Source organism: Salvia hispanica, chromosome 5 (genome assembly GCF_029641045.1).
Source record: "Salvia hispanica isolate PSC_SH4W2 chromosome 5, Shi_PSC_v1, whole genome shotgun sequence".
Classification (NCBI taxonomy): Eukaryota; Viridiplantae; Streptophyta; class Magnoliopsida; order Lamiales; family Lamiaceae; genus Salvia; species Salvia hispanica.
In genome coordinates, this window is record NC_142696.1 from 23,190,251 (window position 1) to 23,209,649 (window position 19,399).

Below are 19,399 nucleotides of genomic sequence, written 5' to 3' on the forward strand. Positions count from 1 at the left end.
TTAGCAAGATCATACAATAACAGTAATAAGAGTATAGCAATACTTTAATGCTAAGGGTGTCTCCGGTGGCGCCCCTCCCACTAGGACCTCCACTAGTCCTTCCCACAAAAACTGTCTGCTACATCAGCACTAGCCCTTCCCATTTCACTAGGACTTCCCACTAGACTTCCCGCAATAAAATTAATAAATTCACAATTAAAATTAAAATTTACGGAATTAAAATTTACGGAATTAAAATTTCGACACGAGCCGTATTTATAGAGTTTTTTTTTTTTTTTTTTTTTTAAATTAATTTTCAGTGGGACGTCCGAGTGGGACGTCCTACCCACGCCACCGTGGCGGACGTCAGGTAGGACGTCGGGCTGAGGGGCGAGGACATGGGACGGGCGTGGGCGCCCTTCCCCTTCACTACGGCGGACGTCCTGGTAGGACGTCGACGTCGGGTAGAACGTCGGCGACGTCCTACCAGGACGTCCGCCATTGGAGACACCCTAATATAAGTAAAAATAACATAAGACCATCATTAAAATAACAATGCAATATTCCACCACAAAAAAAAATTCTTTAGTTGAGAGGAAACTACGGGTTTGTGCTTAACAAAAATGGCTGATATTACTTAGCAGTTCTTTTTCTAGAATATAGCTAACAATATTGTAATCATTATCCAGCTATTAATTTTTTTTATAAAATAACCAGCACTTATTCAGCCAAATTTACTTTCCCAATTTAGTTATTTTGCATATACCAACACCAATTAATGAACAAATTTTCAAACTTGGCAAGGTGCTCTTCCACACGAATTAAAGAAAAGAAAGGTTTTTTTTTTCCTCTTCCATTCTGTTAGATTATGTGTAAGGTTAACCACCATCACTGGTGCAAAAAGGATTATAGGAACATTCTGCACAACTATACAACTTAGCAGTGAGTATGCGTATAGACTGATTTAGACTTTGTAGAACTATACCAAATTACCAGTGAGGATATGACGGTGAGGCTTCCAAAATGATCGTAGAAGAAAAGCTAGTGTAAATCAGATAAGCAGATAGCATTAGCTGCTCCGGTGCAAGAGCTCTGGTTGCCCCCGCACAGCACCTGTATCAAAGTAACACTGTTGTAACGACCCATAACCAACATAATTCCAATAGAGTTGAAGAAAACTTACCAAGTAGCTGGTGATGACGACGAAGATGCTCCACATCCATTAGCGAATCAAACGATGACACAGATGTAGGCATCACAGCAGGTGGATAACCACGATGTTGAGGATTGTGAAAGTTTGATGGACACTGTGATGACACAGGTGTATGCATCACAGAAGGTGGATAACCATGATGTTGAGGATTATGAAAGTTTGATTGCCACTGTGGAGCTGCTAGAGGCTGTTGCGGTTGCTGCATATTTTGGAAGGATGATATCAAAGTAGCATTGGGTATGGATTGTGCTGGACCAAGAATAGAAGACTGAAACTGCTGAGCTGAAGAATATATATCTCCTCCAAAATGCGGAAGACTCGTGGGATGAACTCCAAAGATGGTCCCCTGTCTTCGCAAAGCTTCAAAATACGGAGTAGGTTGTACACATGGAGGTGCAAAATGTTGGCTAGTGATAGGCCCACCTCTCGTAGAACCAGGCACTGATATCTGCGGCATGGCTTGCCCAATTGGGCTTGCAATCTGCTGGTTGGGAGCACAAGCCCCAGCAGGCCTAACCATGTGTTGATGATATTGCATGGAACTGGAAGGAAAACCTGCAACAAGAATCACCATTGTTCCAGCGATCACTCTACATTTATAAGCACATTGTATGTGCACACATGTAAGATAGATCGATCTATTATAGCAAATGCTATCAGAGTCATTGGCCTGAACCATAATAAAATAATGTTGTGAATTTCATCAACACACCAGTTCCTTAAATTTGTAACTGAAGGAGAGCCTGCAAGGTTTGTCCTCCCACTCTTTGTGGTTGGCATTTATCATTAATGCATACTCCATTTCAACTAAGATAAGAAGACACCAGCTCAAATAATGTACTATAACCAGAAAATAACTACTCATAATGCATGATGTCTAAATGAAATATGACAAAAATACAGAAGTTTGGAGTATCCAAATGTTTATGTGACTTTTTAAAGAGTATTTGGTGACCCCACTTAGCCAGAGTAAGAGTAAAAGAAAAGGAATGAAATATTTGCCACTATCAGTCAGTAGCTTAAACCCATTACTGTGTTAGGTCTTAAGGATATCTAATACTCTTAATCATTATTTTTAGGTGGACATATAGTAAAACACAATGCATTATCAGGGAAAAAAGTTCAGGGAAAGTAGATCATTTAATATTAAGTTAAAGTACACCAAACCAGTAGAACTTAGATCTATTAATACACATTATTCGTAGAATGAATTCATCCAAACATCCTCAAATGGTTTGTAATTCTGATTGAAATCAAGTATCCAAATTGAATCCAAACACTAGGTAGATGCATGGGCAGTCAATAATTTACCTTGCTGCAATGCAGGCCAAATAGACGACATATTCAAGCAACTATAGTTGAAGGAATCAGCCAACATCTTATTCATCAAAATTTTCTTCCCCCTCTGACAAAGTCCATTGTTCTTCACTACAAATTGTGCTCGAGTATCCTGAATTTTGAGCTGGTATTTCTTTTTTACTGCATCGAAAAGTTCTTGCATCTCTTTTTTGCATTCAGAATTTAGCCCTTCTATCTATTAAGAGAGAAGATTCTGTTACAACCATAGCCTAAGCCAACAAACCAATTATATAGTAGAATTGAGATACTAACCAGTTCATCGTGAATTTTCTGCAGTTCTTCAGATTCTTTTTTTATTATTTCCAATTCATTTTGAAGTGGATCAGCAAACAGAGATGGAGAAATTTGATTAATAGGAAGATGAGTTAGACCTCCGAACTGTAGAACAGCATCATGTAAGACTTCATTTGCACTCAACACCTCTTCTGTAGCTACATTATTCTGGACAGAAGCAGATATCTGAACACTTGTTAGTTCATCTCTGACATCAGGACTATTATCCAAATCTACGGATGCATGAGAAAGAATTTCAGTCACAGCAGCTCCAGAGGAATTTCTTGCCAGATTATGATTTTGACTTTCAAGTTCAGGGGATGGCAAATGGTTACGGCTTGGAGATGCGTCAATATTCATGAGCTGCAGCTTCTCATCACTTTCAATCGATGGTGCATCAGTATGGGATTGCTCAGGGGTTGCATTGTCAGGTAGTAGTGAATTTGAAGCCTCAGTCTCCAAATTAACCCGATTGGTAATAATTACTGCATCTTCATCTTTCTGTTCTATACTGGACAGCATATGTGATCTATTGTTCATGTCCTCGATGTCTGAAACTTCAATCCATGACATACTTCGAGTTTCTATTTCCAGCTCAGTGTTGTCTTGGAGTTTGTTATATGATTCCAAAGTCTTTACAGTACCAACATGTTCTGATGCAGAAACAGGGGCTGCAGTGTCAACTCTCTCTGAGTCTGCAGCTTCTATCTGTGAAGTAACTTGGTCTTTAACAACTGAGGTGTTCTGATCTTGTATTTGTACAGAAGACTGTTTAGCTATTACAGTGTCAGTGACTTTCAACTCTGAAGCTTCAGCTCTTGATGAACTTTGAGTTTCTAGTGCAAGCTCCTCACTGGCTTGTGGTTCAATATTCGACAGAGACTCTCTGGCAGTATCAACAAGTTCTGCAGTGGCAATCTCAGAGAGAGAAGAGTTTACCCTTCCTGCTTCCTCTATAACATGGCCTTGTATTTCAGAAGGTACCACATCTTGCTCTTCTCGTACCTACATCACATACTTTATTATCATATCTCATAACAAGCTATTTCAACAATGAATTTACCACTGCAATGAATTTGGTATTAGAGGGAGGGAAAATGGGCTTGGGAGGGGATTAGGTATATGTATGTGTGTGTGTGTGAATGCACAAGTAATGAGCACGTGCACACATATATTATAGATTCTAAAAAATCACGTTGAAAAAACTTTTACTTGAATCCTGTCTTCAAGGGCTTACACTAACATACAGTATTAGAATTCCTAATTTTTAAGCAAGTTCTCTATCAGGATAAAAGAAGGGAAATATAAGTCGAGAAATAGCATATATAGAGGTTCAGGGGATAAGGATGTTCCAAAGCTTTTGTTTGCTCCAAAGTTTTCAATACCTTTCCAGCCAAATCAAGATCATCAATGGTGGTCCTGTCAGTCTTATTTCTCTGGTTTAGCAAAGCATCAGGGAAATTAATTGCAGTCTCTTCACCAAATCCATCAATAGAAGTATTAGCACTCAATTCCATTGGGTTGACATTATCAACAATTTCATCATCAGTTTCAGTCCATTCTGCAGGAATGTCTTTACATAGATTGGGAAATTGCATGTCACCGACACCTCTTTCTCCAGAATCAGGGGGCTTCACAGAGATTTTTTCAGCACAACCAAAATGCTCTGGTACAGCAAGCTGCTCTGCATCAGGTAAATCAATTGCATCCTCATCCAACATTTCATAAGCAACTGTTTCAGGCATCTTAGATGGAACCTCTCCGTGCAGCTCAAGCAGTTGCATTTCACCAGAAGTCTCCAGATTGGCAAGGATACTTCCCCCGGCACCCAAATGCATTGGCAGATTAATCTTCTCAACAACAGCCGAAATCCGTATATCTGAGTCAGATATACCACCTCCCTTTTTTTTACTACTATTTGCTTCACCACTTGGATTTCCATAAAAAGGGTTACATGCTACTTCCTCAGCTGTAGCATGATCAGAGTTTTTGGATCGTACAACACGATTTGCCTTCACAGTTCTACTTGAATCACTATTTTGTCCATGCTTCACGGTTAAGGCCATAGCATCCTTAGCACCGAGGATATGCGTTCTCGACTTAGAACATCTAGAAACTTCTTCATGTTGTGAACCAAATGGCTGTTCTTTGCTGTATGCTGTAGGCTTGCTAGAGACGCAGGCTTTTGCTTCAGACAGAGAGTTAACTTCCTTTTGGATCTCCTCATTTCTTGCAGCTGATTGTTCTGCCTCAAGATCCTTAAGTTGCTTGTCCTTTTGGAGATTGTTCTCAACATCCAATAATTTTAGATAAATGGCTGCACTACTAAGATTTTCACAAGAGGGTTTACATGCTACTTCCTCAACTGTAGCACGATCAGAATTTTTGGATCGTTCAACATGATTCCTCTTCACAGTTATACTTGAATCACTATCTTTTCCATGCTGCTCAGTTGGGGCTATTGCATCCTTAGCACCTAGGATATGCGTTCTCGACTTAGAACATCTCGAAACTTCTACATGTTGTGACCCAAATGGCTGTTCTTTGCGGTATGCTGTAGGCTTGCTAGAGACGTGGGATTTTGCTTCAGACAGAGAGTTAGCTTCCTTTTGGATCTCCTCATTTTTTGCAGTTGAGTATTCTGCCTCAAGATCTCTAAGTTGCTTGTCCTTTTCGAGATTGTTCTCTGCCATTTTTTTCGCACTACTTAGATTTTCACAAGAGGGTTTACATGCTACTTCCTCAGCTGTAGCACGATCAGAATTTTTGGATCGTTCAACATGATTCCTCTTCACAGTTATACTTGAATCACCATCTTTTTCATGCTGCTCAGTTAGGGCCATTGCATCCTTAGCACCTAGGAAATGCGTTCTCGACTTAGAACATCTAGTAACTTCTTCATGTTGCGACCCCAATGGCTGTTCTTTGCGGTATGCTGTAGGCTTGCTGGAGACGAGGGATTTTGCTTCAGACAGAGAGCTAGCTTCCTTTTGGATCTCCTCATTTTTTGCAGTTGAGTGTTCTGCCTCAAGATCTCTAAGTTGCCTGTCCTTTTCGAGATTGTTCTCTGCCATTTTTTTCGCACTACTCAGATTTTCACAAGAGGGTTTACATGCTACTTCCTCAGCTGTAGCACGATCAGAATTTTTGGATCGTTCAACATGATTCCTCTTCACAGTTATACTTGAATCACTATCTTTTTCATGCTGCTCAGTTAAGGCCATTGCATCCTTAGCACCTAGGATATGCATTCTCGACTTAGAACGTCTAGAAACTTCTTCATGTTGCGACCCCAATGGCTGTTCTTTGCGGTATGCTGTAGGCTTGCTAGAGACAAGGGATTTTGCTTCAGACAGAGAGTTAGCTTCCTTTTGGATCTCCTCATTTTTTGCAGCTGAGTGTTCTGCCTCAAGATCTCTAAGTTGCTTGTCCTTTTCGAGATTGTTCTCTGCCATTTTTTTCGCAAATTTATCATCCAAGATCGCGAGCTTGTCTATCGTTATTGTTCCATTGCCGTATATAGAACGAATAATGGCCGCTTCCAGTTTACGATCATTTTCCAATTGTGACATATTATCCTCCGAAACACGATGAAACTCCTGAATTTTCCCTTTCTGTTCCTGAATGAGCTTCTCCATCCGCTTTGCACATTTTTCCTTGATTTCTTTTACAGTTTTACGAATATCTGCACTGTTATCCTCCAGTGCCAGCCTCTTCTGTGAAGGGATGTTCTCTTGATCTTCATTACTTTTCACCTGTTTTAGATTAGAGGATAGAATGGGCGACCTCCCTCCACTTACATTAGATGTTTCTTTGCCTGATACACTTTCCACTTCGCGCCCTCTTTTGAATCTAATCTTGAAACTACGGCCAGTCAACTTCGCTGGCTTTGAAACAACTGAGTCTAAGGGAACCTTAGACTTTTCAGCTTCCATGGTCACCTGCGATACCGTCTTAAGCTTCTTCCTCATTCCCTCGACATTCATGTCGGACTCAGATGAATCAAGCCTCCCATTCCGCTTGGAAACAGATAAACCTGAGGGTAAATTTGGCCTGCTACTTCTACACCTCCTTGGAATGCATGACGATTTCACATAGTCTTGAACACTATCAGATTTCTTATTAGCTGAAGACCGTATCCTAAACTTGGGATTCTGCGAATTCGACATGCACAATGGCTAAGGAGTAAGGATTGTCTTTCCTGGTATTTCTGTAGAAAAGAAGAAGCACTAAAACATCAGTACTAAGATTTGCACATATAACAGGATGGAATTTCAAACATACAATTGCTTCCACGGAATTTAAATTTCAGAAGTAAAAAATGAATATCGAACATTTTCACTCAGTATAACCCAATACCAAAAACACAGCCTCACAAGCAATTTTAACAATTAAAGAGCCGAAAAAAAAAAAAAAAAAAAAAACTCTTAAAACTCAAAAATTAGTATCGGTTCGTGCACACTATGAGCGTGTGTTCTTCAGAAACTGGCAAAAGTCAGTTACAGCAATCCGCTACAAAATCGTTAACTTATTTTCATATAGCAGAGAATCATCCAGGAAACACAAAGATGCGACTTCAACAGAAGTTTAGCACATAAAAAAACTCAAGTTCGTATAATCAGCAAGGAAGTAATGCTTGATGGGAACAAGTAGCAAAACAGAGAACGAAAAGAGTAAACAGACCAGAAAAAAAAAGTGAAAATCGCACCTTGCAAGTGGAAATTTCCGAGAGATGATTTTGAAAAACCAAGCCTTAGCAAATTGAAATTGAAATTGAAATGTGTGTATTAGGTTTACAACAAAGCAAAATAAATTTGGAGTGATGAGGAGAGAGGAGAGAGAAGGACACTGATCATCTGCGGCTGCTGATTTACAGCCCAAATGTTTGCCGCATTAGCGAGTCTTGTGGAGCAAGACTTATTTCAAATTCCCGCAAAACGTGATCATTTTTGGCAACGTGATCAAATAACCTATCCTTTTAAATGGAGTAAACTATATAATAAAAAGTCACACATGCACGGTTCCTTACCTTTTGTTTTGGGACTAAATGACCCTCCTCCAACCATGAATAAAGGGCATATCAATACCTATTGACTAAATTTTGTCTCTCTCTCCTCTTATCCATATTAATTCATTCCTCTTTTCAATACTTTCAATGATTAATTTCTCCTTCCCTATGCATCCTCTATTTCATTTTATTACTCTTATTTTTATTTTTAATCTTTCTTCTTAATTTTTTTTTCTGCTCTCTTATTTGCATTAATTGCACTTTCTATAACTTTGTGTCTTCTAATTTTTATTGCGCGCATGAAAAGAAGTCGCAACTTGGCCTGAGATAGGATTTGGATTTTGTTTTTTCCCAAGCATTTTACATTAGCTAATGCAAATCACCAGCAATCTTTTATTGCAAATAAATATGCATATAGTAGTCTAAAGAATAACCTATTGATCTGATATATTAAAATATAAATAAATTATTATGATACAAATGTGTATTACATTAATTTTTTTCCAAACTAAGAAATAAGTATAACGATGTCACAACTCAAAATGCATTATAGAAAGTTTGATGCTACACATTTTCAGTGAAAGCTACTGTACTATATTTTACTAGTAAAATATTCAAATCATTTAATATTCATAATTATTGCTCAGGCTGTTTGCTATTGCTATTCCGGGTCTTACTGATGTAGACTAGCAGTGGCTGAATTGCAGTGTGTTTCTTTTATGGTTGGATTTTTATTTTTGGACCGTCAGCTCACCATCTTCGTATGGTTTGTGTCTTTTTTGCATTAGAAACATTAATTGACTAGAAACAGTCAAGCTGGTCAATTTTTGTCGTGTTATACTCTCTTCGTTCGTTAATAGGAGTCTCATTTTTGCACGGATTTTAGAAATGTTAAGAAAAATAGATGAAATAAAGTTAATGGAATAGGATTTTCATTTGGATAAATTTGTTTTAAATAATATGCGAGTGAAATGAATTAGTGGAATGTGAAATTTTTTTATTATTTATTGTAATTATGAATTAGACTCTTATTCGCAGACGGAGTGAGTAATTATATGCCCATGGCCTAGCGTCAAAATCTAGACACTCTTATGATAATTGATCAAGATCAGGGGGGACAAAACAATCAAGACAAACTTTTAATTTCTATATAGATTACTACTACAATTTTTTAAAATCTAATTTGTACTACATCAACTTATTTTATTGTTTTCGGTACGCTATTATGTCAAAATCTTAAAATCGAGCCCTTACCTGATCTAGCTACGAAGCTGGCGACTTAACTTTAGTCCCATAGTTAATATCAATACTTCAATAGGCACCAATAAATCATACTACGATATTTTATCATTGTGATTTCTCTGATTTCCGTTTTCACCTTTTCTACAATTACTTTTTGTTTATTTGTATTTTTCTTTTTATTTATAGTAGTACTACTTTTATTAAGATTAACATTTTATTATTGCAATTCCATTTTCAAAAGGTTGTGTTCAAGCATTTTACAAAACGAAGTGTCAGATACGAAATTGAATTGAGAAACCACTGACCTGTATCATAATGAAATCAAAATTATGTGACATGACAATACTCATAGTACTAGAAACTATCATCCTTCAAGTCATTTAGCAGTAGTGGAAACCTGTGAAATGATGCAAACATTGTTTGTCTGGAACATCTCAACTAAGATGCCTAACATGAAAAATTCAAATAAATGGCAGTATTTTCTTTCTATATTTCTCTTAGTTACTTATACCATACAATTAAAACATTGTTCAACAGTTTTGACTGCTATCTACCTTGTGTCCAAGTGATTGTAAGTTGATTATGCGAAGCTGTGGGATTAGAGTCGTTGGAGTTGTGATCAATAGCAATGTCCCTCTCCGAGAAGAAACCCGGCTGCTTCGCCTGCGGCAGTGCCACTCCATTCCCCAGCATGAACACCACAGACGACATGGTTGGCCTGTCGTCCGGGCTATTCTGCACGCACAGCAGCCCAACATGGATCGTACGTTCCACTTGTCCCAAGTCGAATGCCTCATCCAGACAAGGATCAACTAGTTTTCTCAAACTATCTTCTTTGTAAAGACTCCACGCCTTCACACAGTTTTAGTTGCTTTAGACTATCAAGCAGTAAAAAGAAGAAAAAAAGTGAGACAGCTTACATGTCCAAGAAGGTTGAGATTGTGGTCTTTAAGGAGGAATCCTCTGTTTCTGTTGCCGCTAACAATCTCTAGCACGAGAACACCGAAACTGAAAACGTCGGATTTGACTGAAAACAACCCATCCATAGCGTACTCCGGAGACATGTAACCGCTGTGACAGAGTATAAGTACATGTTAGGATCCTTGTTTTTAGTATAGCTAGAAGCTTGATTTTCTTACTAAGTCCCAACAACTCTGCGCGTCCGAGCTTCTGTTTGGTTTCCTCCAAAGCTCCTAGCTAATCCAAAGTCTGATATCTTGGGAATCATATCAGCATCTAGCAATATGTTGCTAGCTTTGAGGTCGCGGTGGATGATTCTCAGCCTCGAATCTTGGTGAAGATACAGTAGCCCTTTAGCAATTCCATTGATGATATTGAAGCGCTTTTGCCAGTCAAGGAGCCTACTCTTCTCTTGGTCTGTCCAAATATAGACAATTAGAAGAGAGCCAAATGCAGCTTTGTGAGTTTAAATTGCATAACGCTCTCACCAAATAACGTTAAGTCAAGGCTGTAATTAGGCATGTATTCGTAGACCAACATGCACTCGTCTCCTTGAGCGCAAAATCCCAGAGTCCTCACCAGATTACGGTGCTGGAGTTTGGATATCAGCGCTACTTCGTTTCTCAGCTCATTCACTCCCTGCGTTGAGGTCTTCGACAAACGTTTGACAGCAATTTCATGCCCGTCTTTCAGCACGCCCTGGACACCATTGTGGAAATGTGAAATGTCATACAAATAATGTTACAAATTTCAAGTAGAATCCTTACCATGTACACAGGTCCAAATCCGCCCTCACCCAGCTTATTCTTGTCTGAAAAATTATCAGTAGCTTTCAAAACTGTAGACAAGCTAAAGAATGGCAGCTCCGTGTCTTTAACATGAGTTGCACTGAACATCCCTACAACATAATCAACGTCAATACCAAAATCAAGCACAAATAGACACTGATAATTAGTAAACATTTGTATCACACCTTGACTCATACTGGGATCCTTCTTCGTCTTCCGGCCATAAACATAACCGAGGATTAGGCACACAAAAACCACAGACGTAACAATTGCTATAATGATAGATCTTGTTCTCCCTTTGTTACTGCCAACGTTCGCCACATCTTCAATCAAACAAAATCAAACCAAACCAAACCAAACATCATAATCAATTTATCTCATACATTGCTGAACAACTTACCTTCAACCTCAGAAGCAGCCATTCTGATGTAAAGATCCTGGCCAGCCGAAGCCAGAGTTCTGATATCGATCAAGTCGGCATGATAGAACAAGCATCCACTCCCGTCTCCGCTGATATTCAGCTGCGCATACGCCACACATGAACAGTCCCTCGAGCAATCCATTTGGCACTCTGCAAGGCTCCTCCTCTCGTTATTGTTGCTAGTGTTGCGAGCATCAGGCAGCTTGATCCCAGAGTACTTCAAAAACTTATCTCCGTCACAGCTCAGCGCAGTCCCCCTCACGCACCCGCCCGACCAGTCCGTCCCATCCCAGCTCTCCGGATCTCTCGGCACGAACCTGTCGAGACATCCGCACGACGGGGACGTCCCCACATTGCAGATGCCGTGCGGACCGCACAGCGCATAGTTGTCACAGTTGTCCGCCGGCATGTTGGAGTAAGTGGTCCATGAATTCGCCCGATCGTTCCACGTGGACCGCACTCCTACGCCATTGGGAGTCAGGGTCGACCTCGACAAGACCGAGTCCGTGACCGCGCGCAATGTGTAGCGCACTTCATCTCGGGTTATCTGGACCGACCCGCTGTAGGTCGGGTCGTTGCTCGTGTTGGGGGCCCCGCTCCACCGGAGACCGTTCCACGGCCCGATCCTGTACATAATTTGTTCTCCCTTTTTCAACATCAGCTGAGGGTATCCGGTGGGGTCCACGTGGGACGAATACTCGCCTTTCGCCGGATCTTCGTTGCTTTTCCACGACGAAATGTAGGTCTCGACGCCGGTGACGTAGTTCCATCCCTGCCGGATTCCAGCCAAAAACGTGTCGCAGGGGTAATCGAAGCTCTGCCAGAGGAAGTTATCATCATCGTCTGCATCTTTGACGATCAGATTCCCTGAATCGAGCAATCGCGCGGTTGGATGTGGGGATGGAGTAAACGGCGATGACCAGACGGTGCCGTTAGTTCCGTTAAGAAGCGCGAGGATGCCGGGTGGCGTTACCGTTAAGACGCCGGATGTGTCTGTGAGTGGGGATTCTCTGTTTGCGACCCACACATATGTGGGGACGGTTATATTGTTGTACCAGATTCCGACGTAGCGGTTTGTGGAATTGGCGAGGTTGAAGAAACCAAGCTTGAATACTCCGTTGGGAGAAACGAGTGCTTCTCCATCTCTGATTGTTGCAGAGGTGTTTATGGTGTCGATTGCGGTACAAAGTAGGATGTTGAATAGAAGAAAATAGATGAGTAAAAATGCTGATGAATTCTTTCGGTATTCGTCCATGCCTGCGGCTGATCATTGAATTTTTCCGAATGTAGTTATTAGAACCAGCTATCAAATGCTGTACTCAGCAAGACTTTGACCAAATCAAGTTGTTCTTCAAACAGATTGTAAACCTTTTAGTGGAGTAATATTTTCTCATCGTGGCGGCTGGGCTGACCCATTTTTATGGACTAACTTTATTCAAATGTACTCTGTTATGAGGTCTCTAGAGATCTAAGAAAATAGTAGTACAATTAATATGGAATAGTAATAAATTAACTATGTAATCTTGGAACTATGTGGCCAGATGACAATCATCAAACAAGAAATTGGCTAATTAAAACCTCCTGCATATGTTCATTTTTACTCTGATGGAGGGATTCAAAAGGCAAAAACTATGTATATGATCCTTACAAGTTAATATCACAAACAGTGGCGTATACACATAGTAACTGTACCCCTAAAATTGTGCTTTAATATTATATGTAGTCCTATTTGACATAATCCGGTGGTAGCCTAGTGGCAAGTTGGTTCTCTCTCAATGCTAGAGGGCTGGGTTCAATTCTGCTTGGGCAACATTTTCTGCCATTAACTTTTACTTTAACTTTCTCTTCTCCAAATTAACTTTGTTTTAATCTATATCACCTCTAATTCAATTTTATTCTGTTCTCAATTCATATTTAAGTTTTATTATTTATTTTGGTTTTAACAAATATTTATGTGTTTAACCACTAACTTGCTCTTTTTTAATTTAGTTTTGTATTCTTTCATATTTAATTTTCATTAATTATTTTTTAGTAGATACTTATATGACTAATATAAAGTATATATTTTTGCAGTTTAAAAAAATCTCAACAATAAAACTAATCTCCTCATTATATATTGCTAATTAACAAAACATATATGGATACTTGTATTTCAAATGTACAATTTTTGTTATACAACAAAATAATTTATCGAAATTTAAAATGAAGTTTTTTTTGTAAAAAAGTAAAGATAAAGATTTTATTTTGAAAAAATGAATAATTGAAAAAATATAACAAAGAAAACAAAAACGATTAGTCTTATTTTCAAATATTGTCTTTGTAATTATTTTTTCACCCCCAAATTAAAAATCCTGGATACACTACTGATCGGAAACAACTCTAATCAGCCCTCAAGAGTTAGGACCATTGGCAATCTAGAAATAGTTTTGTTATCACTTGCAGTGACTACTTGAGCAGTTCATACACAAGAAGAGATTCCATCTTGAAAAATGAATAGAGAATACATGAATCTGATCTGGTAGTTCAACAAGATCTTGCATCTTGTTAATTGAGAAGATAGATTTGATAGTTGAGGATGATGAGGCTTCACTCATCATGAGTTTTTTGGCTGGACTCTATATTCCACTAACTCATTTAACTCACATTTTATTATAAAACCAATATATAAAAGTAGGTTTCATATTCCACAATATTTCTACTCACTTTACTTCATAAAGTCAAACAATTTGTTAGGGTGGTACTTACTTGCTTTTATTCAGATTAATAATCGATGTAATTCCATATTTAAAATGTTGAGTTGAAGCATTTAAATATCAATGTAATATTTGTTGAAAAATTAGAGAAGGGCAGCAAGAGTAATGAGCATCAAATTTTTTAATGCAACTAGAGTAAAGAATGTTGGTTGGAAAGAGAAGAATAGAACAAAGTTACAAGAAGAAGCATACCAAAATGCAGCCGGCCATGACTGTTGATGTAACCCCTCAATATTTCATAAACAAGCTCACAATCATCTCTTACATCATGTCCCTCTCCTACCACTACCAGAATCACTCATCAAAACACCACACAATCCCAAAACGAATTTCACAATGCTCGCGCCAACATGATTCCTTTGCAACCTGTTATTATCACTTTCACAATCCTGTCTCTGCGATACGCCTACTCCCAGCAGTATTACGACCACACTCCATGCTCCTCTCACACCACCAATCCCGCCGCCGCCTACACCTGCGCCTCCGCCGGAACCTCCTGCCCCACATTCATAGTCTACAGAACCAACCGCCACTTCTCAACCGTCTCCGCCATCTCAACCCTGTTCCAAACCGACTCCCGCACCTTACTCTCCGTCAACCCTAACGTCTCCACTCCGTCGCAGCCTCTCCCCTCCGGCCACGAACTCCTCGTCCCGGTCACGTGCTCCTGCGCCGCCGATCGCGTCTACCGCTCCTACTTCACCTACACCGCCACTCAACACACCTCAATTTCAGAAATCGCCTGCGCAGTTTACGAAGGTCTGGTGAAATCCGACGCGTTAACGGCGGAAAATCGCGCCCTCGGTAACGGCGTTAGTGCTGGCTCCACGCTCCGTTTGCCTCTCAAGTGCGCTTGTTTGGATGAAGTTTTCGAAAACGATCCAGTTAAATATCTCGTCGCCTACCCTCTCATTGAAGGAGACACCACCAAAAAATTGGCGGGAAAATTCAACGTTGCAGAGGAGGAGATATGGAGGTTCAACCGCATGGATCCGTTCGCGCCGCCGGTTTTTCCTAACACGACGGTTTTGATTCCGGTGAGAGACGAGCCGTTGATCAATTTCAGCATTCCTGATGCAGATCCGCCGACGCTTCAGTTCCTGCCGACGCAACCGGTTGAAAAGAGGCGAAACGCGCCGGAATTGAGGAAATTGTACATCGCCGGATCCGTAATCGGAACTTTTCTGATGGCTGCTCTGACGATCTCCTGCTGTTTGTACATGAAGGCGTTGAAGAAGTTCAAAATCGAGAGAATTCGGTCAATGAACTCATGCTCGACTCCGATCAGCTCTCCTTTCTCGGCGCCGCCGACGAGGAGCTCCACGAATTCATGCTTGTCACCGGATCTGCTCGTCGGGGTGAAGTACTCTCTCCGGAGCTACAGCATTGAGGAGATCAGCTCCGCGACGAAGAATTTCAGCGGCGAGGTGAAGACGAGCGGCGGGATCTACAGGTGCGGCAGCGGCGAGGCGAATGCGATGATGATGATCAAAGAGATGCGATTGGAGAAGACTCGTCAGGTGATCGACGTCCACTCCAGAATCAATCACGTGAACATCGTGAAGCTCCGCGGCGTCTGCTACGGCGGCGGCGACGACGAGGAAGATCGGACGTCGAGCTGCTGCTATCTGGTGTTCGAGCTCCCCGTCAATGGCAGCTTAAGAGATTACTTGAAAAGTTCATCTGGCGCGCTTCAATGGCATCGGAGGACTCAGATCGCATTCGACATCGCGACGGGGCTCCACTACCTGCGCTACTCCGTGACGGCCTACACGGACCAGCTGAGGCTGAGCAGCGACAACGTATACTTGAGCTCGAGCTGGAGGGCGAAGATATTTGTTTCAGGCGAGAATCGGAGAAGCTCGGGCGTGGATCGGAGCGGAGAGATGTTTGATTTTGGGGTGGTGCTGATGGAAGTGATAAGCGGGAAGGAAGTGGGGGTGGATGAGAGAGGGGTGAGGGAGGCGATGGGGTTTATGGGAGAGAAGGAAGGAGGGTGCTTTGATCAGTTGAGGAGTTTTGTGGATTCTTCACTGAGAGATGATTATCCATTAGCGGAGGCATTGTGTATGGCTGTTTTGGCTGGATCATGCGTAGACCATGATCCCATGCATAGGCCCTCCATTGAAGATGTGCTCAAGATTCTTGCTAGGATGCTCTAGTCAGAGTAACACTACATTATCGGATCAAATATACAAGCAAATAAATTGTGTAATTAATATATTTGCGTCACAGTATTTGGACATAAATTTATATCCAATGGTGTATTTGTATTTTTGTGGTGATTTTTGACGGTGCTTTGTTCCAAGCTATAAATTTTGACTACAAACTAAACAATATAATGCTAGATACTATACGCCTCGAGATGCTTTTGTTTGGGTTTTCTTCAAATTATGAAATCAAGATAAAATTGGCCGTTGTGAAACAAACCAAGAGAATGGATTTAAAATGTTGGTTGATGTGACTGAGCACCATATTATAGTGTAATATTTGCGCCATTTTGTCTTAAGAAGTTGTTCTGTGTGCCTAGCTAATTAGAAGGTAGGTTTTATTAACAAATGAACAGAAATTCAGAGCTTGTGTCATAGTGTACACATTTGGCCTCAAATATTATAACTTTACTACTATACCAACACACGCACACACAAGCACATGCGCACGCACATTAAAAGTATTCTTCTTTGGCTAGACGCGCAAAAATACAATAATATATAATATATATATATATATATATATATATATAGGGTTGTGATAAAATGCAAACTCTATATTTGTACAAACTTCAAACTCTAATCCTAGCCCTTAGATATATTAAATCAACGGTTTTGTTATAAACAAATTAAAATGTCAATAACTTCTATGAATCTGTCAACAAGGTTAAATTAGGGACAATTGAATTAGACGGTTTTTTAATTTTGGTAGGATTGTGTAATCCCAATATTAACGGACATCAAAAACTGACTCAGTCAATCCTTCCCACAATTGGAGTTAATTATACAGTATCAATTCTCTCTTACCCCACCTTCCCAATTTCTCAATTCACTCTCTGTTCGTCTTCTACAAATTTCCGGCAACTTAATTTGCTTGTGTTGATTTCACGTTGAATTTCCAATTTACCTGTATTGAAGTCGCATTGATTTTGCGTTGATTTTAATGGGGAAGATGAATTTGAGTTGATTCTGTGAAATTAACACAAATTCAGTGTTGATTTTGTGTTGCTGTTGATTTTGTGAAATTAACAAGATTTGGTGATGTTTATTTGTCGATTTCATGCGCTGATTTTGAAATTAACAAATATTTTGTGCTTGATTCCTTTTCTTATGTTCTTCCTTTTCTGTTGATTTTGTGTCGATTCTATAATAAATATCAACACGATATCAACACAATAGAGTAATATCAACACGATATCAACACAATAGAATAATATCAACACGATGTCAACACAATAAAATAAACTGCAATATGTTAAATCAACATAACATCAATAAATATCAACATAGAATCAACAACTATACACATCTATGCATAAAAATGTCTAACATAGAATCAACCACGTTCAATGAAATATCAACAGAAAATAACAAAATCAACATAGGACGAACCGCGTACAAAAATAGAAAGATCCTAAAGAAACAAAAAAATAAAATACTACTCCATTAACTAAGAATCAACGTTGTTAAATGAAAAATCATAAAAAAAATGCAGATGATTAAGTTTTCAAATCAATTTTAATGGTGTTACGATTCTTTTCATGAAATGAATAATTTCAGTTTGGAATGTGGGAGTAAATTAAGGAATGTATAAACTGAAAAAAAACTTGAGTTACAGAAATACCCTCTGTTGACAAAATACATGCTCTTGTTGATATTAAAATTCAGCAATGTTATAACCATAGATCTATTATATTTAATGGCTAGGATTAAAGTTTGGAGTTTGTATAAAATATATGGTTTGCATTTGATCACATCCCTATATATATATATATATATATATATATATATATATATATATATATATCTGTATATAGGGTCCTATTAGGTTGAGATTTTTGGGCCTAATTGAGAATTGAGATGCAATCTTAGCCAACCATCCATAATATTTATAAAATGTCAACAGCATGTAGTTTATGTCAACAAGGGGGTATTATTGTCATTTCAGTTCTAAATGTTTAAATTATATTAAAAACCCCTCTAAAACTCTCGAATGTTTCTCACCCAAGTTTCTCTCCCAAACAATTCTGCAAATCTTCAAAAATCACTTATACAATTATGCAAATCTTCAAAAATCAATCAAACATTGTTATTCATCTCCTAATCCTAGATCTACGAAATCAGTTTCCTACATCAATAAGTTCCAAAAATGAGGATTGAAGAACTAAATGTAAGGGAATCGGCCGAAGCTGAAGCGCCGATTGTCGCCGGAAAAAGGCATCCAAATCGGCGATCGATGAAGCGACTTCTACAGGTTAAGAAATTTATTCAAATTTCAAGGAATATTGCTTCGATTTTAGTGTATTAAAATACTTCTGAATTTGTTTTCTTATGAATTCGATTCTGCTGATTTTTTTTGTTGATTAGCAATGGTAAAATCAGAAGAGATGGAATTGAAAATTGTTGCTGGTAAAAAAGGAAGAGAACAAGCATCTCCTTCCAGTTAAGGATTTGTTTACATTTTAAAGATTATTGACATTTTATACAATAGCTATTGACATAGTTATAGCAATATACTTGTGTTTTCTATAAACAACATATACTTGTCATTGACATGATATTGTATACTGTTGACATATGTAATTGTTGCATCTTCTGCCAATTGTTTGATGAAAGTTCTCAATGAAGTTGGCTACTGAAAGTTCGTCAAAGTGTTTTTATTTTTTTTATTTTTATGATTTTGAAAACAATTAATTTCGTCTCGCTGTTAAAACATGTTTCTCAGTATGAAATATCAGAATAATGTTTTTGATACATGACTAAATTTAACAAATTTACAAAGTTCATTTGATATTCAACAGTAGTAAATAAATTATAGTTGAGGTCATGAACTGCTAGTAATCATGGAGAGCAAAAACTACCAATCAGGCCACTATGCCACCTAGGGCGACGATCAGACGTTGCTCCAGTGCCTGCATTAGGAGCTTTACAATCTCAAGTTTCTAATCATCGTGGATGATGTCTGGGACACTAATGCTTGGGATCAGATCGCGCATACCTTGGCGGATAAGGAAACGGCAGCCGGATTCTTCTCACCACTAGGCCTCGGGTGGTCGTTGATAAAATTTTTGAAAAATCTAGTTTACTTCATGCGATGCAGCCGCTCGGGCTGGAGCACAACTGTCAGTTGCTATGTTATCTGACCTTCGGTGATATGCTGAAAAAAGATAATGATGATGTTACATTGCTCTGC

The 19,399-nt window shown here is 39.2% G+C and overlaps 3 protein-coding genes across 5 annotated transcripts; 1 reads left to right on the top strand and 2 right to left on the bottom strand.

The window, feature by feature from the left end:
- Positions 1-431: 431 nt before the first annotated feature.
- LOC125186751 (uncharacterized) lies at positions 432-7,803 on the bottom strand. 2 transcript variants are annotated; one of them, XR_007170495.2, is made up of 7 exons: positions 7,533-7,803; positions 4,210-7,034; positions 2,804-3,829; positions 2,504-2,726; positions 1,163-1,747; positions 965-1,092; positions 432-491 (listed from the first exon to the last, which is right to left on the bottom strand). XR_007170495.2 is itself a non-coding variant. In XM_048083198.2 (6 exons), exons 2-6 carry the CDS (start codon positions 6,991-6,993, stop codon positions 1,049-1,051), a joined length of 4,662 nt encoding a protein of 1,553 aa, XP_047939155.2. In that variant the 5' UTR covers positions 6,994-7,034; positions 7,533-7,803; the 3' UTR covers positions 505-1,048. The 2 variants fall into 2 exon arrangements, 1 of the variants encoding a protein (XP_047939155.2); XM_048083198.2 differs by lacking the exon at positions 432-491 and having other exon boundaries at positions 505-1,092.
- A 1,587-nt stretch (positions 7,804-9,390) lies between these two features.
- Positions 9,391-12,498, bottom strand: LOC125190855 (G-type lectin S-receptor-like serine/threonine-protein kinase At4g27290). Of its 2 annotated transcripts, XM_048088261.2 has the most exons (7): positions 11,223-12,498; positions 11,008-11,145; positions 10,802-10,932; positions 10,523-10,733; positions 10,214-10,451; positions 9,995-10,145; positions 9,391-9,926 (listed from the first exon to the last, which is right to left on the bottom strand). In XM_048088261.2, exons 1-7 carry the CDS (start codon positions 12,496-12,498, stop codon positions 9,621-9,623), a joined length of 2,451 nt encoding a protein of 816 aa, XP_047944218.2. In that variant the 3' UTR covers positions 9,391-9,620. The 2 variants fall into 2 exon arrangements, with proteins under 2 accessions (XP_047944218.2, XP_088914049.1); XM_089057923.1 differs by having other exon boundaries at positions 10,802-11,145.
- Positions 12,499-14,346: 1,848 nt separating this feature from the next.
- LOC125189674 (lysM domain receptor-like kinase 4) lies at positions 14,347-16,158 on the top strand. Its single transcript, XM_048086927.2, has one exon. The coding sequence runs from the start codon at positions 14,347-14,349 to the stop codon at positions 16,156-16,158; it is 1,812 nt and encodes a 603-aa protein (XP_047942884.1).
- The last annotated feature ends 3,241 nt before the right edge of the window (positions 16,159-19,399 follow it).